The sequence below is a fragment of the Ischnura elegans genome, chromosome 9 (assembly GCF_921293095.1).
Source record: "Ischnura elegans chromosome 9, ioIscEleg1.1, whole genome shotgun sequence".
Classification (NCBI taxonomy): Eukaryota; Metazoa; Arthropoda; class Insecta; order Odonata; family Coenagrionidae; genus Ischnura; species Ischnura elegans.
This window is the reverse complement of record NC_060254.1, coordinates 69963802-69991781: the sequence shown is the minus strand read 5'-3', so window position 1 is coordinate 69991781 and position 27980 is coordinate 69963802. Positions and strand designations below refer to the sequence as shown.

The 27980-nt window shown below is 36.9% G+C and overlaps 2 protein-coding genes across 4 annotated transcripts in view; one reads left to right on the top strand and one right to left on the bottom strand.

Moving 5' to 3' along the window:
• The first annotated feature begins 16 nt into the window (after positions 1 to 16).
• LOC124165459 (aprataxin) lies at positions 17 to 27545 on the top strand. Of its 3 annotated transcripts, XR_006866233.1 has the most exons (6): positions 17 to 295; positions 419 to 558; positions 848 to 981; positions 3351 to 3573; positions 24888 to 25026; positions 27084 to 27545. XR_006866233.1 is itself a non-coding variant. In XM_046542892.1 (4 exons), exons 1-4 carry the CDS (start codon positions 137 to 139, stop codon positions 3521 to 3523), a joined length of 606 nt encoding a protein of 201 aa, XP_046398848.1. In that variant the 5' UTR covers positions 17 to 136; the 3' UTR covers positions 3524 to 4749. The 3 variants fall into 3 exon arrangements, 1 of the variants encoding a protein (XP_046398848.1); XR_006866232.1 differs by lacking the exon at positions 24888 to 25026; XM_046542892.1 differs by lacking the exons at positions 24888 to 25026; positions 27084 to 27545 and having other exon boundaries at positions 3351 to 4749.
• The window catches only part of LOC124165458 (RCC1 and BTB domain-containing protein 2-like), a 34968-nt gene continuing 12377 nt past the window's right edge, over positions 5390 to 27980 (bottom strand). The window contains exons 3-12 of the mRNA XM_046542891.1: positions 23884 to 24030; positions 22377 to 22546; positions 19835 to 19972; positions 16423 to 16637; positions 15776 to 15864; positions 15466 to 15650; positions 15109 to 15236; positions 10502 to 10602; positions 10269 to 10399; positions 5390 to 6137 (exon numbers count right to left, since the gene is read on the bottom strand). Coding sequence (XP_046398847.1) covers positions 6012 to 6137; positions 10269 to 10399; positions 10502 to 10602; positions 15109 to 15236; positions 15466 to 15650; positions 15776 to 15864; positions 16423 to 16637; positions 19835 to 19972; positions 22377 to 22546; positions 23884 to 24030 — 1430 coding nt within the window. The 3' untranslated portion in view covers positions 5390 to 6011. The remainder of the gene's footprint in view (positions 6138 to 10268; positions 10400 to 10501; positions 10603 to 15108; positions 15237 to 15465; positions 15651 to 15775; positions 15865 to 16422; positions 16638 to 19834; positions 19973 to 22376; positions 22547 to 23883; positions 24031 to 27980) is intronic.

The window sequence follows — 27980 nt, the reverse complement described above, 5'->3', positions numbered from 1 at the left end:
GATGCGCTACGTCGCGCGCAACTGGTGCTCATTTCCGACGTGTTCAAAATGAAATGTCTGGAAGTTTAACGGACTGTGCGGTCTGTAGATTTTCTATAATCATTGGTCTGTAATTACATTTACTCAGTTTTGATAAATGGGTACCAAAAGGTCACTAAATGACCATGAACTCGAGTCATCGGCGAAAAAAACTGCGGGACATTGGTCCAAAGGCCTTTTATCTTCAATGGAGGATCCAGAGTTGAAAGTGGAGGAAGATGACACAACGGTGGTTATCAAAGATAAATATCCGAAGGTAATTGTATTTTGTATCGTTTCTGCTGTTAATCGTCTAAACAATAGCTTCCTGGCTTTTTAAATTCCTACATTTTGTTGTGGCAGAGTGGATGTAAGCTCAATGGTTTTTGTTGAATTCAAGGCTGAAGTTCATTATTTAATTCTGCCTAAGGAAGATATTTCTGATATGAGTAAACTACAGAAAAGACACCTGCCGTTACTGAAGAATATGTTTGCTATTGGGGAGAGAATAATGGAAGAGAATCCCAATCGTGAAATTCGGTACGTTCTAGTATTCATTTCGCTTTGACTGAAAGTATGAGGCAGCAATGCATAGGGTTACTGCTGAAAGTAAAAGTTAATCCAGTATATATGTGATAGTACCTCTCCATTAGTTACTTTGTCCTAGTGAATAGCTTGTATTTTCTTAATCAGAGAAAGAGCATGGTAGAGATGTGCTGATCAAAATTATGTTAGGCATATAGTACTGTTGTGAGCTACATTACTGCATTTATGTGAGAAATATACAATTCCTTATGAGCATTGGTGAAATTTCTTAAATTTAATGCAGGCTAGGATTCCATGCCGTTGCAAGCATGAGCCGTCTCCACATGCATGTCATTAGCCAAGATTTCAACTCCAAGTGCCTGAAGACAAAACGACATTGGAATAGCTTCACATCGTCATATTTTGTTCCAGCTTCATGTAAGTACACAAGGAGATTGCACAAATGATCCTTTGATGAAATCATGTTTAGGGATAACTCCAGAGATAGAGCTTCCCATTGTCATATTCTTCACTAAAGATGTCCCTTTTCCTTACCCTGAAAACATCTTTTAGCCAATCGTAGTTTTAATGGTGAAGAGTAATTGTAAAGTTGGTTATGCCTTGTCACCTTAAATGGAATGGGGGATGTAAACACTGACGGGACAGAGACAATGCACAATCAGTAACATGATGGCAAAAATGACTGTCATCCAGAAATTGATTGCTCGAAGTAATAATTTTCAGGGACCCTGCACATTATGCTGGAGCAATCCCTTGGAGGGATAGAAAGATGCATAAAATAATATAGGCTTTAAATAATTACAGTAATTGGTTGCATCCTGAAGTAAAATAAACAACTTCATTTCTTTTAGAAAATATTAGGTTGCAGGTCGTTTGGAAATTTTCCATATTGATGTATAGACTATTTCTCTTTGGAGAGGGAAAGTTTTTTAAAGTGTACAATTGATCAGATTTTCATTCAAGTGTAGGGAAGGGGATTGGGTTAGTATGGTGGCTGGAGTGTTGGCTTCCCACCTTGTGGGTTTGGGTTCGGTACAGAAATTTTTCAACCTGCCCAATCCCTGCTTGAGTGCTTTATGAAAGGCATTTCTAAGACAGCTCTCCACTCATCTGATGAGACGTGTAGCCCTGATCCTCGTGATACCTTTCATTGTGAGGAGGCCAATGCTGTCATCAGGTCTCTCTACACCCATCCTTCCCCTCCTGATGCCACAAATGACCTCAGTTCTCCGTCACCTCTTCCAAATGCTATGCAATATCAGGTGAAGGGAGGAACGGTCATACTAGAAACCAGCAAATAGGCATATAAAATGTCCCATTGGGACTTTTTCAGCTGAGCTTGTGTTAAATAATACCCTCAGTGGCTTAGGTACTTGACCGTGCCCATTCAATAACTCCTTAGGATCCTTTTTTGTCTGTGTGATGTTTTGTTTCAGGGGTGGCTTGCTTATGAAGAAGTTTGTGGGCACAAACAGTTTTCTATTGTTTACATTGGTATCGCAGTGGGGAGGCACTCAGAATCTGGGGTTATTTGTGCCATAGAGGAAAGGTGGAGAGAAACCCTGGGACATCATTTGTCTTTTCCTTAGTTAAGTACCTCAGGCATCATGCCTTGGCATGGCTTAAGTGATGAAAGGATATCTGTACTTCATTCCTGTCTCAAAGCACCTGACTAGGAATGGTGCTACCTCTGAAAAATGTCCTCCACATCCAGGATTTTGACCCAGGCCCCCAGGATTTGAAGCCAACAGTCTAATAAAAGACTGAATCACACGATCATTTTTTCCATCCCTCAGAGTTATAGCTCCAGATTTTCAGAGACCAAAAAAGTGATCGCTTGACCCATCATTTTCTTAATCACACAGTCATTCTGCCATCTCTTCTTACATCACTTTCTATATCCACAACTGTATTTCCATTAAAAGCCAAACATGGTGTTTCAATCATCGTTAGCAGCTGTGCATTCTGATAGGCTGAAAGACTGAGTTGGCAATGGCTTTAGTGACAAAAAATTGAATGACCTGCTGTGTGATGGAAGAAGGGTTAGGACTTCCCATCCCTGGAGTTATAAAATGATCACATTAATTTTTCTGCCATCATTGGCACAATCGCTGGAGCTCAAAAGGGGTGGATGAAATGACTGTGTAATGCAGGCTTAAAATGCCAACGTGACACCATTCTTTTATTTGAGGATCGAACTGATGTGGTGGCACGAGTGTGGTTTTTCACTTTTTTCAAATCCCAGAGGTAGTTATTATTTTTCAAAGACTGGCTAGTCCTTGCATAAGTGCTTTGTGGAGGGTACAAGTCAAGTAAAGCACTCCATCTGTCAGATGAGATGTTAAGTCATGGTCTCCTTTGGTGCCTTTCATTCAGCTTGTTGATATCGTTGCCATTTCATTCCTCTTCTTCCTCACCTGAGGTAAGACCTAAGCTCTGAGTCGCTATCTCCAAATACCTTCTATGGTTTGTTTTGGGTTCCCATTATGTGGTAGAAAGCAAGAAATGATCATGTTAGTAATACATAGTAGGCAATATTTATTTGGCGAATACAGTCATTGCATTCTTCCCTAATCCAGCTTATGTCTTTTGTTACGTAGAAAAAATTTGTGCCTCAGGTCACCCTCCTAAGTAACTAGATACATGATGATAAATTTAATTATTTTTTTCTCTCTCACTTACAACTTTGTGGAAAGTAATTTAATGCTCTTTTAATATCTGTTGCCTTAGCCTCCCTATCAAAACCAATTGTTTTTAATGCAATTCGTTGAATTTTATTTTCACAGCTATCATCGCTGAACTTGAAAAGAATGGATGTATTAAGAGAATGGCTTCAAAAACAGCAGAAAGTCTTTTAGCTACCCCATTAAAGTGCCACAAATGCTCTTTGGAACCTAAGACTATGCCTCAACTGAAGACCCATTTAATGACTCACTTCAAGAAAAGTGGCTGCACTTAACTGATATTATGGGGAGGTACTGGTTATATTCCCTCAGAACGAAAAAGATTGTAAGTTATTATACATTTGCATTACCCTGAAGATCAATACGTAGTAATTTAAGTAAGAGAATATGTACAGGATGAAGTTGTAGCCAGAAAAAGTTTGCTGGGGTTCAAAGGGAAAGAGAGTACATTTTGGGAAGATTCAATCGGAAGCGGTATGCTGGAGACAGTATCAACCAAGCTGTTTGGGAGGACGAGAGAGGATGTGAACCCCCTAACTCCAAACTACTCACTATGGCCTAGAGAGAGGATTGGGACCAAAGTGTCAAAAAAAGATAGTCCAACCAGCCAGAGTTGTCTGATGGCAGTGCAAAAGGAGGGGTGGAGAACCCTCTCCACCACAGTTTGTAGCCAATCGCTGTCCCCCAAGCACACCTAACATGCTCACCTAGTCATACAACATCGTCACACGCATATGAAGCACCAAAACCTGCCTGACCACCAAAACTAGCCTTTTCTTGTACCAGATGATGGCTCAGTGAGCCGAAACGCGTTGTACGCATTAAAAAATTCTTGTGGAAAAGTGCTACAATCTTTTATTTATTTAAATATGTCTAACTTCCACCGATTGAAGCCTGAATCTGTTGAACTTTTCTTTGAGTCGCCAAAACAAAGGATTCTTCCCTTGGGTCCTTCACTCTTGTCATCTCTTCTGGCTCCTTTCCTCACAGAATGCTTTTTATTTACCTGTGACATAGGCATTTTTCTTTCTTACCTGGCAACCTTGCCTCCTGCCCCCAACTAGACCCGTCTGCCTGTTATCGAACAACTCTTGGCATCCGGACTATAAATCTGTTGTGGGCTAGATGTAGAGAAGCAAAGAAAGTGAAATCAAAGTGAAGGAGTTTCTTTGGTGATTAGCTTCCTCCTACATATTTATATGTTGGTCTGGGATAGTTTGGTATTCAAATGATCTCAGAGTCTCAGAAAATGATAAATTAAGCATATGTAAACAATCTCTACGAATGGCCATTTCTTTGTCTATTTTACGTATGATGTTTTGAGCTTCTAGATGCATTGAAGTATTTAAAATCTACATTCACTGGCAAATGAAGTTGTGACTCTTGCCGCTGTTCAAAAATGATGTTCAAAATTATAGTATTCAGAGTGAGGTAAATTCAGGGCAAAATTTAATTCTCCTGCAGTATTTCAATCATTAAATAATATTTTTTAAATTGCAAACAGTTTACGTAATTGTTTGATATTTTTTTTTACTGCATTGAATGTGAGATGGGTTCGTTCGATTGTAAGTAGTGGTGGGCCTAGTTGGTTGCTTAAGTATTGTTGATCACTGTTCATCTTTCACTTGAGTGAGTCAATTGCAAATGGTCGATTGCCGCTCACTACCTACATCAATCACGACCCATGTCAGTCACATTCTACAACCGCTACCATCTATGTCTGTACATATTATCCTGTAAATATTTTGAACAGAACTCCGTAATTGGTCACTAAATCACATGATTGGAAGGAGTATGGGAATTATGAAGGCCAGAGCAAGACCATTTATCCCCAAGAGGAGCCTGGACTCCAGTTAATAACCTTAAGTTCTCTTGACTAAGGTCAAGTTTCTCCTTCCTATCGTGTCTAACTTCCCAGCCACAAAGGAATTTGAAATATATTGTCAATCCTAATGACCAATACTAAGGTCTCTACTAAAGTGGCATGTGATAGCTGTAGCATCAAGCACTATTTCAAATAATGAAATGGTACCTACACATTTGTACTCTAACTGAAATTATTTAAGTTAAATATTCTTGTTAAGCACTTACAGAAGGAAGGGTTAAGAGACAAAGGGGCTGAACCATAAGTCAAAAGTGAGTAAAGCTAAAAATTTTATTGTCTCACATACGAAGCATGTGATAATACAAATTCTAAACAAACAGCAGATTCAATATTAAAATACAGATAAAATTTTCTGACTGTAGCACTACAGTCTTATAAAAAGTGTAATCACAGCACACAAAATCACTCGTCTCCAGAAAAGTAAACATTACAATATCATTCGATATCACATTCACAGGTATTTCAGAAGAATACCATGAAACTTTGTACCCGATATGTATCCTGAGATGTAGGAGAAAGTAGACAATTAAAGACCTTATCTTTAAAAACTTGAATAAAAATTTTCAGAGCTTCAGGTCCAAGATCAATGCATTTCAGAGAAAAAATCTTGTTAAAAGTTAATGATCTTCAAGAATAAAATCACAATACTTTCATGAGGTTTAACTTAAAAATTAATCTCATCGATAATACTGTAAAAAGATATGTATAAAAAAAGGAATAAAAAAATCGCTGAAATTTCAGGTACACAATTATGGCATTTAAATGCTGAATCAATAAAAACTTAAACCTAAAACTACACAACACTTAAAGTGAGATCAAGAAGGGTAAAAAAATATAAAATGAGTATCAGAGAGGTTAAAGAAACCAGTTCCAGAGTTTTATTCAGTCAGAGGCCGCTTCCTGCATGCTGATTCAAGAATGCCAGCTACTTCACTGGCATGCCCAAGTGTTTCAATCTCAGCTTGATGTTGTCTTATGTAATCTATGCTTTCTTCCTTCAAATCCTGTGTGGAAGATATTTTTATTTCTCATTCACTTTTCTATAAAGTCTGACATAATGTGCATTAATGCGCACAAGGCATATTCATGCGATATATTTCATGCAGGGGCAGAGTAAGGTTTCTTTTTGGGAGGTGGGGATTTCAGTGCATAACGTACACCTTGGTGGTATGCAATACATCGCAGCGATAATGCTTCTGAGGTCTGATGTGCTTAGACAAGTGGCTTTTAGGTATTCGTCAATTATTTTTTAAATTGTTTGTCAAGCTGGTGAAATTTAAACTTATATTGGAGAAACACATTAAATATTAGCATCTTTTCAATTTTTTCAGAAATTACTGAATTTATTGAATATTGGAGAAACACATTAAATATTAGCATCTTTTCAATTTTTTCAGAAATTACTGAATTACAAGCTTACCCTTAATCCACCACTGGATGTGTATATTCAATTTCATAAGCGTGGAGGAAAAGATGACATTAACCCCTTGTGCTGAAATGACGAGTCTGGCTCGTCATGAACTTACGTAGCCAAATCATGCAATGTAGTTTGTCATCATATTTTCATAATTTTAGCACTATTTAAGGGAGCCATATATATGTGTATAATATACATATATATGTTGAAAGGTTAAAAAGTTAAAACATCCATATTTTACATAAAGAATTCATAATTGATGAAATATGGTTCATTGGAATTAGTAAAATGATTTTATATGAGTAGCAATAGCTGTAAATTTTGATGTATTTTATTAGATACTTAACAATATGATATAATAATAATTTTTTATTTCGCTGTTCAACGTTGATTACAAACTACAAAATACAATTTCATTACCTACCATTCCATTTAAAGAGAACCACTGAAAAAATAAATAGAGGATAGGAGCACAAAAACAGACTGAAGTGAGAGGGGTTAATTTCAATTAGGCAGAAGAAGAAAGTAGGGAACGGAAACATAAATGGATGAGGGAAATAGTGAAGTTGGATAAGGAAAACAGCAGAGAAAAAGGATGAATATTGAACAGGATATGAGCCTGAAACCTTCCAAAATCACCTTGGATGTGCCACCAGTAAAGCTACCAAGCCACATACCTGCCATGAATTTTGGCAGGTGTTTACCTGACAGAATATCTGATTAGCTGGAGCTAGTACGGAGGGTCCAACAGACGTCTTTTAGGCAGCTTTCCACTCACCAACAGAGGGGTACGACATGGGCACAAGGGGAAATTAAAGATACAAACACATGTAGTTAGTTACACATATCAGTTAGTTACACATAGAAAATTGCGTATTATTTCATGCAGATCTGAAGAGGAATGAGTCATTTAGGTTTTACAACTTACCAATGCAAACTTTGTGCTTAGGCAAATTTTAACACTAAAAGAAGAAATGTAGAACAAGTACAGTGGAACCTCGTTAAAGCGAGTACGGGCTATAGCGACACCCCCGCTATAACGAGAGATAGCCGATGCACCGTCAATTGATCCTATAATAAACGTGTTAAAAAATTCGTTTTTACGAGACCCTTTCGGTGTTGGCTCTCGCCATAGCGAGGGTTTCACCGCCGGAAGACTTTCATCAAGACTCCTTAACCTCTGTAATTGCTAGCGATCTGTTAGAAATGAAGTTAATGGAGTGCTCAGTATCAAATTTATGTGGTAAACTGTCGTTCGATAAATATAATGATGACGAAACAATGCTTTGCATGATTTTTATTCAGTGCGGCGCTTATAAATTGTTTGAATAGTTAGTCGTCATTTGAGTAAGGAAATTTAGTGATGCAAAAAACATCGCCTTTCGTCTGGATTTATGCTTACGTTTATCGGATAGATGTTTATCTATCGCCGCACCACTCCTGTTCCTATATATCTGTTCGCAACAGGTATATTGGCTATTATTTGCTCCACCTCCGTTAAAGCGATAATTCGCTATAGCGAGTGTTTATTAGTGCACCGTGGGGTGTCGTTATATCGAGGTTTCACTGTAGATAATTAGATCTTACAAAGATGTGAGCCCAGATTTTGGGCATTCTACCAGTTAACCACCGAGACAACTATATTTTTAAAATTCTGGAGCGATTGAACTGAAAATGCTTTGCCTCTCCTGCACACTTTGTAGCACAGGATATGTGGTCATGCTTCATAAGCCAGTATCAGAGGAATAAGCAGAGCTATGCAACTCTTGAACAACAGACATTTTTCAAAGCAATGCTAAAAAAATGACTGTCATATGCACAGATACAAAAAGACAACAGGTCAATGGAAAAAATTACTTCTAAATTTAAGTTGAATGGGTTTAAAAGCAGAGTCTCGTTATTTCAGATCAGCTGTGTAGTCACACCGTAGGCAGGAAAATCTTAGCAACCAGAAGGCAAAAATTTTCTAAGCTCCATATTGACGCTGATTTGGCAATACTGCTGAGCCAAGCATCCCTTGCATTGTATGCGTCCTTCTATTTTGATTTGATAACGTACATATCGTTATGAAATGTTGTATGGATTAATTTATGTATGCATAAGGTAGTTAGCATTCAGACGGGAAGAATTATGCCTATCTACAATAAATTTTTGTGATGATCCTATACCGCAAGAAATATGATCAAGTCCCATCCTCATGGTTCCCTTCAAGCCAATGAAAATTAATCTTGACCATGTTTGGTGTCAGTTCTCTGTTTTGCAATACTAAGATTTTATTAGATAACGTATCTGACAACAGTGGCATATCCAAGAAATAAACAATGTAAGGCAAGTAAAGGCTTCACCAAGCAAAATATGTACTACTTTTAATATTATTGAATTTTATCAAGAAACAAAGAAATAAGGAAATATTTCAAGTTTTCAAATGAATGACATTAATAATAATAAGGTCTTAAGTTGCTTTATCGTGCTTTAAACATAGTAAAATTAGGTGCAGAGGCAGAGTTACAACAAGTCAAAGACAGATAAGGAAATATAAAATTTGGAAAAAAAGTTAAGATGATGATAAGAAGTTAAGTGATATGGTGTGATATTAAAAACAACTGCTTCCTTATGCTCATTAATTTTGAATTTTTCTCATGAAATTCAATGGTAATGGGTTGCAGTTAGAAATTTCTGACAGCTTATGCTTACGGCAACCAAATTTTGGCTAATATCCACGGTAGACAAGGCATTACGTGGAGATAAATTAGTTAGCTGAAGGAATAGCAGCATTATAAGGTGGCTTTGGACTAATGCTGATAATGTAATGATGAATGGATGCGCAACTGGGTTGTATTGGAATTTCAGATCTTCAGAAGGTTAGTATTGCATACTGCTACAAGTTAAATGTGTGCTTTTTATTGACAAAAGTCATGGAGTTGGATCTATAAGTTATTGAAATATGTATATATTTGACAAACTAAAGGTCACCATTTAAGGCAGTTAAATTTGAAAGCTAGTCCTTAATTATATAATTCATCATAAATAACAACCCTAGAGAAGCGATGTTGGCAAAAGATAAAATACTCAAAATTTTCCCAAAACAACTTTTCTTACATGCATCATTTATTTTAACAAGCAAAATGTACATACAGACATACATCCTTCACCGAAAAGCAGGCCTACTTGTATGGCAGAAGAAAAAGAGCACAGTGAGTAACTGAGAACTGTGCCACCTGAATAAATGGTTTTAAATTTTATCAGTAAAAATTGAATGATGAATTTATTTCATCACTGCCAAAATTCTGTTACATTCTAAAGAAACTGATATCCAGAACCAATGAAGTATGGCGATAATATATATTTCTTGTGAAATAAAATCTTTTTTTGGTTCACGAGACCAATCACACACAACCATCAAATCAGGCAAAATGGAAGATAAAAAGGGACAGGAAGCAAAAAATTAGTAAGGGCCATTGTGAGTGAGATTTTTGAAACTCCTAACTTCTCGTTGTGCATGACAATTTTATCTTACCTATCTCTTTCTTCCTTCTCTTCTTGATTTTATACTTAAATTCATATGTAAAAGGACTAGCCTAATGAAAAAGTTTTAAATTTAAAAGGCAAATAGTTACATATAGATATTTAAAATTGAATATGTAAGGAGATTGCCATAAAATTATAAAACATGGATTTTATGGCCAAATAGACATGAAATAAGCCCAACTTCACTTACCTTCAGTCCAAGACTAGAGGCTAAGAAATGCAGAGAGCATGCATTGTCCATACGTAATCCTCTTATGATTATTTTCTCACAGAGACCCATCAGAGGCTCATATTCATAAGAATGCACCAATTTAAGGAGCTCTAAAATAACACAAAAATTATATTAGAAGCCTTTCAGCAGACACAATCACAAACTCATTTTCAATTCACGTTACTGCATTCAAGAGGATAGACTGTATTTACCTATATTTCCCTTGGAAGAGCCTATGTCCAACTGTCCCACATACATGAATTTAATGAAGCGATAAAATGTAGTGTGGGAAACATTCTCAATAGGCATGATTCTGTGGATATAATGCCATATATCAATAAAAATTAGATATATCAATATCTTCATAATTAACTCAATTTATATAGTAATTACATAATATTTTTTTATACACATTATATTAATTCGTCTGCTAGAAAATTGTATGTCCATTAAGTACAAGGAAAAGGTTTAATACTATGGCTATCAGATGAAAAAAATTAGAAAACAGACCGAGTCTAAAGGCCGTTTTACACGGGGCACGGAATTGCGCAGTTTAGAGCTGCATTAATTTCTAAAATGGCTAGGAATTGCGCGAATGCATGAACGAAATTATAACGGGCTATTTTGCCGTCTCGCATCCACGCATTCTCGCATGTGTTATATCAATTCACCGCTTTACACAACGCAATTTTGACTGCGCCTTTGCACGTACGTTAGATTCCGTGTACCATGTAAAACGGCCTTAAGAAGTTGTATACTGAAGTGTGAGATGAGAATAATTCATTAAAGTAATTTACTAGGGCTGGTAATGAAGGATAGCAAAATGCAGAATGTAGTGTGCATGGTGGCTTACGTTGGCATCACACTGCGTGGGCCCAAATTCTGATCCCAGCCATGGTGGAGATTTTTTAGACATTTATCTCGACACAGGATTTCCCTGAACCCTTCATTCAAGCGTAAATGACAAAAACTGCCCGTTTCTTTCTCAAAATACCATCCCGATAGAAAAAAGGATATTATTACTCAAAAACTCGCAACTTCATTAGGGAAAATTTAAAAAATACACTTGCAAGGAGAAAATTTGCCTGAAGTTTTATTATTGTTTTCACAACATCGGAAAATAATTATTTTCAGGCACATCAAGGTACACAGGGTTTCGTTCGATTACCCTACAAGTTTTATCAAAGTGCACCAACAATGAGAGAGTAATGTCGTATTTAATATCGTATCAATTAGGTGTATTTTCCTGTGGGCTGTTGATATCGGTTTGTAGAGTAATGAAGCAGAGGAGGTGGGGTATTCGATCGCTAGCATTTTCTTTAAAAATTTTGATAAGTAAAAATTCGAGTGCAACATGGAATAGATATCTTAAGGCATTGCAGATAATGATATTGATGTTCCTTGGTTACAGACCTTTTATATCATCGCTAGCCTCTAGTCAGCATATGCTGATCACCTGAACCGACTAGAAAATGTGTGTAGAAATACTGTTTTTATTACTACAGTGGAGATTTCATAGAGGCTAACATAATATACACCATAAAATATTCGAATACGACTGTAGCATAAGCCTTAAAGTATAGAATGCACTGCTGTTCCTTTCCTCTCCAGAAACATGGTCCATAACCGGGGCCATGCCCTTGCCTTGTGGCATTCCCCCAGGCCTTTCCCTAGCGATGCCTTTAGCCCCTCAATGAAAAATTGGTTATGTACGAGGAACTTTGAAAGCCATCTAATTACTCATATTCTGGCCCATGAGGGCATGGAAAATTTTGCATCTGTTCATTTGTCATAGTACATTACCATCCTACCTCAATCAAGCAAAATTGGAGGGGGATACTTCGTGATGTTCCTCATGAGATTTCAACCCTCATGTCTATATGCTAAGAAAGCTGTCATTCGGAAATATACATGTATAACCATAGAGTAAGTGTATACTTACTATAGGGTATAACTAATGGATAACATTTGGTTTCTGGTGCTAACTCTGCACTTGATCTATCACCAGATGTAACTAATTTTTGTCAGATAATTGAATGTAAATCATAAAAACATCAAGGAATAAATAATTACATGAAATATATCTAACAATACAATAAAATTCCATATGTACTTACAATTCCGTGCAGAAAGGCTTCGCAAGATTCCAAATGGGTGACAGGCTCCATGGTTACGGTTGTTTCGGAGGGTCACTCGGCCTCTGAAACAACCATAATTTCAGCAACCATAGAGCCTGTCACCTAGATTGGAATCTTGAGAAACCTTTGCATACATGTTTCAACAGAAATCCATACAAATCTTCATACAGAACATTTAAAAATTAGGGTATAATTTAGAGATGGGCGAATAGTATCCGCGAATACTCGAATACTAGAAAGCATTTGATATTCAAGGTCTCGAATAGTTATGCGAAAAGTACCGCCTCGAATACTTTGAATTTCGCGTCGTACACTGTCGCACGCACGTCGTTGGTAGTTGACTCGGAAAAATGTTGAGAACAGGGTGGTTTCCTATTACTTTTTTATTGCCTAAATCGAAAGATTATTACTCCTGGAGTACGTATTTCACGCTTTCAGATTTTTAAATGACGATATCTATTTTTCGCGATTAAATGAAAAGTGAAAATTTTCAAGCACACGTAAACGCGACGCATAAGTATGAATGCCGGGAAATCTTTCCATGTGGCGTAATTCTGGTTCCCGCTGCCGCCCTGTGAGGTGACCTTGAGGCGAGTTGAGCGCTGATACGACGCAGGCTGCTAGCGGGTAGCAGAGTACCATGCTGGCTGGTAGTGCTTGGCTTAAATAAGGATTATTAATACCTTATCAAATGAAGAAAACTTTCCGACCTTAGCCAGTTTTAATAAGTGATTACTAAGACATGTTTCCCTGAGCTCTGTGCCTCATGCATGCATTGGTAACCTCAGACGATGTATAACTCCTATCCTCTCGTATAGAAACTAGGTCCCTGTGACGTCACGTGGAGTGGCATCGCATGAGCGCCAATCTGGCCCTTTTCAAATGAGGATAAAAATGGACAATTGCCATTCGTCTAAACCGGTATTTCTAAAACGAAATAATTTGTATATTATGAATACAGTAATGGTGGGTAACGAATCGCAATAAATGCCTTTCGTTTTCTTTGATGAAGGAAACTACCCTACTCTAGTCTTTTAGTGCATGCAGCGCCGTTTTAGGCAAGTTGACGAACTACATCAAATGCGCGGGTTAGAGCGGTGAAAAGAGTTCGACGTGGGGAACCTAAATTGATCCGGGTGAAAAAATCCGAAAATCCCCGGTTTCCCCCACCAGGATAACCTCAGTGCCGTGGGATAGTAACTACGTAGCACAATTCCCAAAATCCGATTCCCCCTCCATCAATCAGCCCTCGGCCCCTCCTTCGACGCTTTCCTCCTCTTCGAAATCAAACAAAAGCCCCCAGCTCGCGCAGGTTTCGTATAAATGAGACAAAGTGTTTATCATGTGTCATTTATGGCTAATAAGCACAGGCACTTAGTTTGAATCTTTTCCAGGAGATGAAACTACCATAGGGAGAAACTCAGTGCCGTAGGATAGTAACATTGGCGCATTTCCCACAATCTGCTATCCCCCTCCATTCAGCACTAGCCCCCCCCCCCTCTGAGGCTTTCCTCTTCTTCGAAATAAAAAAAAGGTCCCAGCTCGCGCAGGGATCATATTAAGAAGACCTTAGCTTCGAAAAAAATATCAAGTTACACGAGAACAAAAGAAATGTGTTTCGTGCCCCCCCCCCTTTTCTCACCCACTGACCTTATTCAGCCTACCTGCTTCTAAGTTTCCAGTTTCTGGAGGTCAACTGCTGCATGAATCACTTATTAGCCCAAAAGATGTCTAACAATGACTTTCGGCAATTGATATTACACCTTTGTTGGATTGAAATATTAGTAATGTGCACGTAATTTAAAAAAGAACAAGACCAAACGCGATGCATTTCTGACTTTATTTAAGCATTTTACCCGAGGAAATAAATGTCAAAATAGGACGGAGACTTGGCATTCTGGCGAGACTCGATGTGAGCAGCAGAGCTGCTCGGAAGTTGATGCGGTATTTTTTTCTGAAAACATATATCAAGTTACAATTTATGAGTGGTGCTATAAATCTTTATTGTTACAGTCCCAGAGGAAGGGATATTTTCTCAGGATATTTGGTTTCTCCCTGATAGCAATTCCAATTCATCTTCTTATCTTGTGAGAACTCCCAAAGATGGACTGAAAATAATTGAAGAAAATCCGGTGGAGAAGAGCTTGTATTTTGCAAAATGCCTCAGATTGTCAGCTAGCACTTGGCAGCAGTAGTGGGGGTAAAGCGATGTTAGTTGAATTAATTATAGGCCCAATTGTTTCCATAAAATTAAAATACTCCATTAATCAGCTAAATTCCTGTTCGAATCCTTTAATGGAAATCAAAATTACTCCCCAAAATCTTGTGTTGCCTGCTGCATATGCAACCGAGTCAAACATGGCAGCATTCATCATTTAGTATTCGAGGTATTCCAAATTCGAATATTCGAGCAATGATTTAATATTCGAATTCGATATTCGCATTCGAGAAATCTGCTATTCGACCCATCTCAAGTATAATTACATATGAGGACAGTAAGTAGAAAACCTTAAAAATTTAATTGGTAGAGTTAAACATTAATTGAGCAGGCAACAAAAATTTTTAAATGCCTAAATGAAATTTTCTTATGGGGAAGTCCTTAGTTGGAATGTAGGTACTTCTCTTTAAGCCATAAGGTAAGTGCACAATCAAAGATACCATGAATAGTGAAATATACTTACATCCTATTGAATTCATTCTTGTAACCACTTTGAAAGGCTCTCTTCAATGGCTCACACTGTATCTCAAGCAGCGATTGATGTGCATAAATCATCTTACCTTCCACAACAAAAGTTATATCACTGTTTCCCTACACAAAAACAAAAGGAATTAGAGGAAAAAGTTGTTGGTAATGCCAAAAATCCTTCAATAATGTCTCCTCAATATTTCTTTGCATTTAAAATGATCTCTCTCTAATTAAATAATTTATTATCTAATTTCGAAAAACATTTTATCGATTTTGATAAAATCTTACTCAAGACTATTTTTAGAGAAGGAAAAATCATGGTAAAATGAATTAAATGAGAAATGGTACACACAGGATTATTAAAAGCATCCATCAATTTTCGAAGCCATTTCACTTGAGCCAATTTGGACTCTTCGGTTGTCTCCACTGGTACCTCTAATGTTTCCTTGTAACCATAGGACGACAAATTATTAGCTGCTTCATAGTCATTGAAAGAGCTGTTTTTCAGACCAACAAATGTCCACAATTTGTTTCCACCTGAAATTGAAAAAAGAAGCAGACAGTTATCTTGCAATAAAAGTTAAAAAAATTCCATAAAAATAACAAAACTTTTGAATTTAATATGAAATGATATGATAATTCCAAGGCACCACGTGACTCACCATAGTCTTTGTAAACTTTAAATAATTTTCCAGTACTATCAGCACCAATTACATCATCATTATCCAAAGATGCTCTTATGTCCAAAAACCTACACATAGAAAAAGGAGAAAATTGCAGCACTGAACTCTTGTCATAAAAACAGCAAAGTTCACATTTCAATTACTACTGTGACAACAAAGTTACTATGCACTTCAAAGCACCTATCATCCAGCATTTACACATTGGGTCAAATAAAATTATTTTGGGATACAAACGAGGGGAGATTCGACCCAAAAGAAATGGGAATTTAGTAAAAACTTTTTAAGTGATCTATATTTTCATACCAAATTTTGATCACCTTCAAAGTATGTACTACCCATTGACCTTAACACATTTATGTAATCGTTTCTTCTATTGCTCAAAAGAGTTTTTTTTTTAAATTTCTGTACTTCTGCCCCCTAATGTGCTATTCCCGTTACTTTTGGTTCCACCCTCATATGTATATATTTCATCTTGTTTAAGGTGGGTAAATTGCAATGGAAGATTCAAGGATAAATTTAATCAATTGAACTGGCACTCGTGCCATAAAATTTACATAAGGATACTAGAAGGGGGTATAATGAAGACTATTGATTGGCCATCTTAAGAAATGGAAATAAAGACTTACCTCAGAGGATCGGATGAAATAATCTCTGGAAATATGTTCTTGCTACAGCAATACTCATTCCAAGTGTATAGAACTCCTCTTTCATTGAGTCCATAGACTCGAAACTTTCCACAAACGAGTTTTAAAACTTTTTCATGCTGTGACAGCTTCATTGGTTTGGTCAGACTTTTTATTGGAGCAACTGTTGACATGAATGACTCATTGGTGGTATAAATCTGAAAATTATCATTGCATTTTTCATAAAACACCATTCTAGATGACTCTAAAGTAAAAGTAGGCTGAACGGCAGCAGAGAATTGCATTACAAGCATAGCCATTGATGCATGAAGGTACAAAGTAAAAAGATCATTTTATTGAAATACCATACCATAGTGATGATGGAAGAAAATACAAAGGAAATTGTCAGCGCTGAATAACCCCAGAAAATATGTAATTCATCCTTAAGAGCTCACTCTCACAGCTAAGAATATATAAGCGTTGAAGAAAGGAAGCAATTCGGGAGCACTAAAGCACTTTCTTAGCATTTAGCACTTTCAGAGCATGCTTCTTAACCCTTTCGAGACGGCGGAGTTTTCGTCTTAGCATGACTGCTGTACTGAGACCCAAGATACTCTTTTTTCTCGTGATACGGAGCATTTTTGGAAGGGCATTCGTTAAGAAGGGTCTCGCTGAACCTTTTTCGATCCCTCCATGCAGGGACTTCGCATTATCTCGGACTCCGAGAGTAGTTGTGCTCTCTCCTCTCCGGGTTTACGACCATACCTGCAGCATTGGTTCGCGGTCAACTTATGTATTGCTTATATGTATGTATTTAGCAAATGGATAATTGTTGCTTGCACGTAAATTACGGACTTTGAATTGAATTCCTCATTTTTATCTGAGCATTGCCAAATTTTAAACGAAGTTCTAAGGCCATTATTAACGCATTTAACGCAGCAACAATTTCCATGTTGATGTTTATACATAACTCGAGATATAAGTTAATATTTGTCCTAGAATTTCGTTTAAAAATTGTAAACGCTGCTCAAAAGACAAATAATTCAATTCTTAGTGTATATTTCTTGAGAAATGAACAAATATTTATTTCGAAAATTGACTGTATAAACAACTGAATGACCGCTGTCCCGTACCGCTAAGAGGGGTTCTAAAAGACGAAGGGTCCGGGTACCTGCTCCCGGATTCCGAGGGTTAATCCTAAACTCCGAAGCGTTGGGTCCCAAGACAAACACGTCGTAAACCCACGAACGTCCTAAAATGGGGGGGAGGAAGAAAACGTATCTATACGGCTTTCGATCTCCTGGCCGGGTAAATCTCACACGTATATATACGCCCGTCGTCTCCCGGGTCAGGAAACTTCCACACGTATATATACGTGTACAGTAGGGAAAAGGTTAACGGCTGTGAGGCTTGGAAGATGGCAACAATAGAGAAGTTAAGGTAGAAAGCATTTTAAATATTGTTCCGCAAGAATAATGAAGATCAAATGAATAGATAGTGCGAGTAATGTGTAAGTCATAAAAAGTGTAGGAGAAAGGAGAAGTATTTTGAAAACCTTACATGGAAGACATGACAATTTAATTGGCCATATCAAGAGACAGTGGCGGCTGGTCGTAATATATCCAGGGTGTGTATTAGAGAAGATGATGAAAAAAGGGCATGAAGTTGAAATGAATGCTGCAAAATGGCACTGAATGCATTGACGGACTAGGATCCTGAGCGCAGGTAGTGTAGGTGGCAGCTACACCGCTACACTACCTGCGAGTTACTCACCAAATGCATGCGCATGCTGCATTGTGTTGAGTCTGCTCCCAGCACCATTTGAACATGGTATGCCCCCCCTGCTTACCTCGTCCCACCCAAGCACCCATAAGCAATCGCGTAGACAGAATTTGCGGTCGGCATGATGTCACGGGATCACACACTTTTAAGAGCGGTGAATTCGCCAAGGAGATAGCTGTAGCATTTGGAGCTTCGTATCCCACCTATATGTTGACAGGATTTTTATCATTCTCGTTGTAAAGGAATTAATAGTTTTCTTTTATACTTCATTCATCTTTGGGTGTGCACTTGCTAACATGCATACATATATACACGTGCCGCTACAGTCAAGAGACATTATGGTGAGATGAAGACATTCATAGAAGGATTAGTAGAAGCGAGGAACAGTACATATAGGGAGGCCTTGGATAAAACATATGTGGCAGGTGATGAAAGATGTAAAGCAGAATAATAATGCCAGTGTTGAAAGATTAGCTGACAGGAGAATTGAGTGAAGAGCTGTGTCAAACCAATCTTCGAGTTGCTGATGGTAATGATATAACAAAATTGTATTATAGTGGGTCTCCTGACTCATACTCACCACTCCAACAAGAGCAAGTCTCTTCTACCTCCACTCTCTCTTCATGTTTGATAAGTGTCCATGAGAAAAAAATGAAAGTACATGCTTAGAATAGCTAGTCTGACCCTGACTTGTTTACTTCAAGAGCAGGCTGAGGGTAAAGGAAAACAACTCGTAAAGAGTGAGCCACCAAACATCAGCTGAGTTCAGCTAAATCTTAGAATTGTAGCATTAGTACAAGATGAAATTTATTCCTGTGCATACTGTCCACCATGAAATGAAACTTGGATTCCTATTCAGTAAGAACTTGAGGTGTTAACAGCCTTAAAAAATTCATGAACAGGACATGTGAGCTTCAATGAATCATACGTTTTTAAAGGAAATTTTATGAGTTTATGAAATCAAAATTCTGTCAATTTCACAGAACGTTAATTTGTTGATAGCATTACAGAAAAGAAATTCTCAAATGGCCATATAATTCTCCCTGCTCCTCCACCTTGCAAGTCAGAAATGTCACTGCGTTGGTGTGCGGGAAAGGGGAGAAATTCCCCGCAGGGACCAAACACAGCCTCTCAACTGGGAAGCCCAAAACACACACACTCACAACAAGATCCTTTGTGGGGGCTGTAGGGACCTCCACTAAGGATTCTCGCTCCAACAAAAAAAAACCGGGAATATTCACAGGATGGGCCTGTTAAAGATAGCCAGTGATTTGTGGAAACACAATTTTTGCATTGTTGATAGCATGCTTAAACTTTTTTTTAACGGCATATATTCCGATTCTTGCCAATGAGCATAATAAATTGTAACCATTAAACAGCTACAGTCAGAGAAATACAACAAGTATGAAAAAAAATCCCCTTTTGGCTAGGCCTACAGGTTTTGGTAGATTTTACATCTTTGTGCACAATAGCAGTGCAATAAAATAATACTATGGAAAAGCTGAATATTTAGATTCACAGATGTTAAAAATTATGTTTGTTACTGTGGCACATTCTATTCCAACAGAGACCAAATTTGGTTTATGGAATCATTAATTAAAATTTTAACCAGGAATAACTAATGTATACTCACTTTACCACCTTTTGTCAACAAGATAGGACGGAATATTCCCACCATTTTGATGACACTGGGTGAATCAGCCTCAATTAGGTCTTCATCTCTAGGAATAATTTTGTACACGCAAAACTTTGATCGCTGCCAAGCCCAAACCTGAAAAGTAAGGGGGAATTCAGTAATTACTCACAACTTCCTGATGAGACCTGTCATAAAAATTAGAAATGGGTCAAATACCTTCCTTTCCAAATTAGATTATGCATTGATTTTGAATATCAAATAATTTAATGTCTCACATCAACTCAAAATGCTCGATTAAAATATTTTTCACCTTTTTCTAGCTATTGTCTTATTTCTTTCTATACTTTTACATATATACAGACTGTCCCAAGGGTCGTGTGTCATTTTTGACCTCTAATTTTAGTAACTTCCCCTTGAGAAATATTCTTGAAAATTGGCCTACGTATGGGGAAAGGTCCTAAGTTTTGTTGAGTGTAAGCAAAATTTTACAATTTTGACCTTTTGACCTCACAATGTGGGCCCAAACAAAAATTTTGAATCTGCCTTATGGGGTTTCAATGTTAAAAAATTCGAGATGGAAAAAAGTCTGAATTTCATTGGCCAAGATGTCAATTCTTAGGTTTTCGGCCAAGAGGAAACCGAAAATAACACTTTTATTTACGAAAATTCAACCATTGACCCAGTAAGGTCACAGTCAAGGTTACAAGGGTGGAAAAAAGGAAAGCATACCAACAAAGGTGTCGATCCATGGGTTTTAAAGGGTGCACAAGTCATTGGTATTGTCCAAATACTCATCTTGTCCACTATTTGACCTCCAAGGCTAATACTGAGGTCAACGTTCATAGAGGTAAACGTTGTGCCATCGTGACAACCAGCGTGTCGAACCATAGGTTTTAAAGGGTGCTCAAGTCGGTTTTGCAGTTCATTTATCAGTATTGTTTATTTTTTGACCTTCGAAGGTCATAATGGCATGATTTGATACATGTAACAGGGAAACTAATGTCTCCAACCAAAGGGTGACAAAGTGAGGTGAGTAGTACACATAGTATCCATTTTGTTAACTTGTTAACCTCCTGAGGTCATAAGGTGGTCAACATTCACGGAGGTGTGTGCAAAAATATCTAGGAAATCAACCCGCTAACCGAAAGTTTTCAAGGATGCCCAAGACTATGGAGCGATAAAAGTATCCATCTTGTTAGTTACCATTCTCACTTCATAAGGCTTCAAGTTTAGAATTTTTAAAGCCCATTGTTACACAGATCTGGAAATGTCCAATGAAAGTGTGCGGCGGCAGATGGATCTTGATGGAGAGCCAAGACTGAAGCCACAACTGCTTTTCTGTGCTTTGATAAGATTGTTGGGTGCCCTTTACGATTCCTCTTCTAAAGGCCTGTTTACACGGTACATTAACACATACGGGTTAATGTCTAAATGTATGAATGCGAGAATGAACGCCAAAAGCCATGTAACCACCCAACTTGTGCGAATGCATGCACAGAAAATAGAGCCTGTTCTAATTTGGTTCACGTACATATTCGTACATGTTCCGTTCCGGTCCACAAAAATCATTCACGCAAACGTACATTAACTCGTACGTGTTAATGTATCGTGTAAACAGGCCTTAAAGGTGTTCCACGTTGAAACAATTTCCCTTCCTAAATTTTTCGTTAAAAATGTGGATCACTGTTCTTCTAGGGCGAATAGGGGCAAACCATGGTCTAGGGGGGGCAAGCCAAGTTGTGACATTTGAAAAAAGTTTTATTTTAGTTACATATCTTATACTGATACATATCATTTTTCGTGGGTTTAAAGAAATTTTGTTAAATACTTTCATTTCAATTCAGTACTGATTTTGCTTTAAGACTTTTGCGATTTTTGCTTCAAGGTGGGGGGTCTGCTGCCCCCCCCCCCTTGCCACTTACTGGGTACGTCCATGTTGGCACTCTTAGGCACGGTGCTTGAGGAGTACTCAAACGTAGCACAATGACTACAGTGTACCATAGCGCATATCCATCTAAATGCAATTGCTTATTCATTCAATAATGTCCTTCTGTAACCACCGGGACTGAGATTCGTAATTTTCTTTTAATATAGATTGAATTAGCCTTTTCTTCGGGACCAAAGGTATGCTTCATAATAACAAAAACTTCGCAATAACGTCGTTCGTATTAACGATAGTCCACTGTAACGATATACACATCAAACTTTTGAAGTAGTAAATATCACATTCTGTCTAGAAAATGAAATGTTTAAAATCTGCTACTTAGATTCTTAGCTTCCAACACAAAAGTGCCCAATTAAAATTGCTAAATGCTAAACATCATATTAATCTCTATACATGTATTACTCTACAGAGCCTCTTATTTGGACAAAAATATTTTTTCATGAAAATCCTTGCTCTCATCCCTACATTTTTTCATTTGTTTCCATTAACCAAGGCTGAATTGAATTAAATTAGAGTGGGTCTTTAAACAACAGGAATAGAAGAAATCTCTCAACTTCACAAGATATTGTTCTTAAAAATGAAATTGTACTTAACCTGGCCATTAGTGCAGAGTGCCATCAAGAAGTTTTCACCACTGGCAATCTGGATTGCGCAATGATCTCTCAGGCAGAAAACGCGTAATGGAGTGTTGATGGAACCTCCCCAGTGGAAGACAGTGCCCTCTCTTGTCAGAGCAGCACAATATGTCCCTCTTGTAGCAAAATCTATAAGAATTTAAAAATAACTCGCATAAATTACTAGCAATTATTTTCCAGGATAGTGAAACACACGTTGCATTGCATTTTCAAAATTACATTAGCATTGAGTTCTTGAGTTTGAAAGCTAGCAAGAGTTTGAGCATTGAATATCCGACATAAATAATGCAGAAAATTTATGAAGTTAGAAATATTGTGGTGAGAAGGGATGAATGAGAGGAAAATTAGCCTTGTGTGTCCATAAAACTTAACAAATTGAAACTAAGGATGGTTAGATTCTATTTCTTTATAAGTTCCAATTTCGGTTTGCTCCTATTGGCTTCAGTCCTTGGTCTTACTTATAATTCCCATATTAGTGAGATTTAATGGCTCGACCCCCTACCTCTAATCTCACATGAGATTGCTCAAAATATGTATTTTCAGTATACATTCATACGTTAATCTATGCTTCGCGTTGAATTTTTATAAAAAAAAAAGTTTGTTTAATTATTTTTATTTACGATTAGTCAAGGGTAGTACATATTTAAGATTACTAAGATCTTAATTTTACACTGTTTCTTTCGAAAAAAAACTTACGTGAGACTTGCCAGGACCCCCTCATCTCCCCCACGTGAGATTGGATGAGAATCGGTTTTCACCCCCTCAACGCATCACGTATTTAATGGATGCTACCTAAGGTCATACATCCATTTCTTGCAAAAATATTAACTGCGAAAAAAATATATTTACTGACATTGGATTTGGTGGAATTAGGTGGTTTTCACGTAAGCAGGTGAAAGCAGTCTCCATCTGCCTATCTTTGAACCCAACGTTCGAATCTCATTGACTTAGGTTTCTCCCTATATAATGTGTATCAGCCAATGTTAAATTCAGTTAGTGAGTATCACTTAATCAAATACAGGTTCTTATTGGTTGAATAAGTATAGATGAAATTCATGAAGCATTGGCATAGCCAGGGGGGGGTCCTGGGGGTCCGGACCCCCCCTCACCCCCCAAAATATAATAACACAATTATTTTTCTTCATAACAGAAAACAAAATGTTGAAGAATCATTAATTTGCAAAATATTTTTTTTAACAAATGAAGTTTTTTCGATCATGAAAAGTGTTAAAATTAGTTTAAACCCTCTACCCTGTTTTTCAAAAATTTTCCCCCATGGTTTTGGACCCCACCCCCTCCCCTCAACAAAATTCCTGGCTACGCCAATGTATTGAAGTGAAATAAAAAAGGCCAATGCCAGAAATCCTGTACACAGGTAAAAGAAGAACAAATGTAAACAAGCACAGATCAAATTATGAATGAGGGTTAGGGATTTTTTGATAAAGATTTCATGAAAAAAAACAAACCCTGAATTTTCTCATCATTAGGAAAAGGAAGTTTTATGAGTTGCTTGGGAATGAAGTGCCTCCCCAAACCAAGAGTAGAGCTGAAGACTCTTCCAACGGCGTAGAGGCGCTCATATCTTGTAAGCAACAAAGCACCATGGCCATCATCTGAAACAAAGGCATTTTACAACATTACACTATATATACTGAGATACAAGTCATATTCCTTTCATTTTCAAATCCTTAACACGTTGCGTACTGGGGTATTTAAATTCCTAGGGATTCTGGGTGGAGGTGTTGAGATTGGAAATATGTGCCTATTAGGGCGTAATGCCTTTGGCTTAAACATGGTTAAAAAGCTAATGTTTAGAATATAACTTTACCCAATCAAACTTTATGATGCATCAATTCATTATGAATAACGAACAATAACTGAAAATGTACTAATGAATACATATTGTACGCTTTAAAATTGTTTAGGTTGACGTGCCTAAATGACGAGAATCTTCGTCATCCGTCCGGAAAGTTCGGGAAAAAAATGACGAGAATTCTTGCCATCCATACGCAACGTGTTAAGACTTAAGACTCAATGCATTTTTTTTATTTTTAAAACATACAATAAAATAATTATTAAATGAGGTCAAAAGTAATGTAGGATGCCAGTGGGGTAGCCAGGATTTTCATTCAGGGGGGCTCCAAAACCAGGGAGGGTGGAATTTTTTTTAAAAATAGGGTTACAAGTAGAGGGTTTTAAAATAGGTAATTTAAACATTTTTCGTAATAGAATAAACTTTATTTATCAAAGAAATGTTCATCAAATTCCTGATTTTTCAATACATATTTTCTTTTTTTATGAAGCAAAGTAATTGTGTTTTTATATTTCGGGGCAGAGTCCAGACCCCCCCCCCCTTGCTATGCCACTATAGGATGCAGCTATTGGCATGGGTTTTACCGTATTGAAGGTTTGCTGAAAATATTTTTATTATTATCCTATTCACTATAGCTGTTTCTCTTGTGTTCTCCAGCATCGAAGACTTTGACCTGAGACGCCTGCTGGAATGTTATTGGAGATTTTGTCTTTTACTCTGCTATAATGCAATGAAACCCAAAAATGTAGCTTATATTGCCAATGCACTAGAGAAGCCTTCACAAATGATATTAAAGGTAATCGTATCCATGAACATAAATAATACTCCATGCTAAAATATACCTTATATTTTTATATATTATCATAGTGCATGAATATGACAAAAATTAAGTTATGTATTATGAATCCTACTGGATCAAGTATACATGGCATTATTATCGAAAAGAGTTACTGAACTAAAGTAAGGTTACTTTACATGAAAGGTAGAAAATTACTTTTCTATAAAATAATCAATATGTTCATAATTCACCTAGAAATAATAGGTGAAGATTATGCATCTTTGTCATCTAGTATTAAAACTCACAGCAAATGGTATACTTCCTATACTATCTACATGGAAATAAGATGTAAATACATGAACCTGGTCACTTTACTGAGATTGTTGGTTTCTGGGAAGATATATTCATACTATGCACATATTATCAATTTCCTTAATTCATGTTAGTTCTGCACTGGCGAACTCACCATGGCCAGATGTGCAAATTGTGGTCCAGCTGTCGAGTAATACAGAAAGCTGATACACACTTTAAGGGGTGCCGCAAGAAGTGAAGTTCACCACTTTCAGTATTTATCATTGCCATGCAGAAAGAGATAGTAAATGCTGGTCTACAGAAGATTTGAACCTGTGAAAAGTATTGGTCTATGGCCTGATAACTGTGGGTTGATGAAGCAATAGTTAAATCTTCTATTGGTATGTTCCCAAGTGAATTGGGAGGCATTTTGCATGAGTCATACGAACGGGAAATGCAGGAGTGTTTTTGAAACAGATTCAAGAGGCGCAAACATCTAATTTAGGAATCCATTTCCAATTTGCATTAAACATTTGGTAGTATTATGCAATCCCTTACCAATTTAAGTTCTTCATCGTGCAAATTAACTTTCACCCTATCTCTCTTAATGATTGACAGCAAAAACCGACAAAGAAACTTGCTGACAAGGAAATCCACCTTTAGTATGTGGAGCAGCTTGGTATTACCATTGATATCCTTAGCTTCCTCACTTCAGTCAGTGAAATTGTGGAGCAACTAGTTTGTGAAGTGGAAGCTGCACTTAGCTTAAGTTGATATTGAGTACTCCAATTCCACGCAACCTAAATACCTTTCTGGCTCTTCTTATTTCCATGATTTTGAGGTCTTGAAAACATCTGGGCAAATTAAGGCCTCCCTTTCCCACCATAAAAAATTTTAATCTTTAAGGTGACTCTCTGATGAGAGTTTTTATATAACCAACTTCAAAAATAATTGGGAATTATATTAAGAAACACCTTACTGATTTTAAAACAAATAAATTTTATCATTCGCATAAGACAAGAAGTTGTGATGGCATGTTTTAGTGTCAAACCTAAGTACAACTTTGAAAGGGCCCCATGCAATGTGTATAAAGTTGTATAATAATTTGCCACTAAATATTAAAAAGGAAAAAAGATTTTTGGTGTTCAAAAAACAAGTTTGCTCTTATCTTATTGATAAATGTTTTTACTCTGTACATGACTATCTTGCATCTACACATTAGATTGTAGTTATGTATATATATTTTCCATGACGTGCCTTATGTACTTACATTGGTCTACCTTTTGTACTGTATCTTTTGGGCAAATAAATCTAATCTAATTGATGAATAACTAAAAGCCATTTGTATACTCAAATCAGATCTCAGACTCAGCATCACTGAGAGGTATCGCTTGCAACCAAGGCAGTAATTAATCCCCCCAAAGCTGACCTGACCTTTATCATCCCTGGAAAATTACCCTTACTATCACTCATTTTATTAGCCTCTTTTCTGCAGCAGGAGATGGGAAGGAAGCCTCGACTCACTATTAGTGACTTTAATGTAGACTGAGGTCCAAATAAACTTAAACTAAAGATATATATTATATGTAGAATAATGACACATAAAACTGGATAAAGAGGATAGATTTCGAAGTGCAATACATATCCAGAGGCCACAAAATAGGATGCACATTTTCAAGTGTAATGGCATAATAGATCATTTTTACCACTGCTAATAAGACCATTGTCAAAATTAGGCTGTTCTCATTCCTAATACGTATTTTAAAATATATAATCTCTTTCAGATTAACTGCTGCTATACTACAGGGTGGCCATTAAATCTATGAAAACCCAGAAATTAGAAGCCAGAGGGAAAACATTTTTTTGGCTGCCTTAATTTTTCTGATCCACATGCAAACTCAAGAGAAGTTTATTCATTGTATTCGCCGGGATAGTGTTACATAATACATATCAGGAAGATGAGGCAAAAAAAAAAACTAAAAATATTCTGCATAGCCAGAAAATGCTGATTTCGTCATCTTAAATGACTCTTAATTGAAGCATATATGTACTGATTTGTTGTGTTCTAAAGCATTTGTGAAATTGCTTACAATTTTAAATGCATTGAAATTATGTATTTGGGTATTGTCAAACTTAATATTAAATACTTTTTGAAGTGTAAAAACAAGATGGCACAAAACTTGCTTGTTCTTTAGTTTGTATGCGTGAATGTCTTTCAATAAATCATATTTATATTTGCATCATAATTTAGTGAAAAAATTTTAGTATGACAATCTAATATAGAGGGCATTCCAGTTAATGAGCCAAAGATAGGGAAAAGTAGCATCGGAAAAATGCACAACTCAATCCAGCCACTTTATATATACATTCACAGTGACTTTTAAGGTGTGAATTTATCCAAGTAATGATATTTTTCTATATTATTTTATTCACTTCAACATCCCACCACTTGACAGATTCCACTGGGAATGGGTTAAGAACTTTGAATGCTTGGCATCCCCGAGTTCAGTACAACTAACATTCTGGAAATATTTTCCCATTTAGCGTACATAACTTTGATATTTATGTAATTTTCTACATATCAGAAATGGAAATCTACCTTTCAGCCATTTAAAAAATCAAAGAATGGGTGAAATTTAATTTTAAAAAGATATTTGTTATGCAAAGATGCCGTTCTTTCT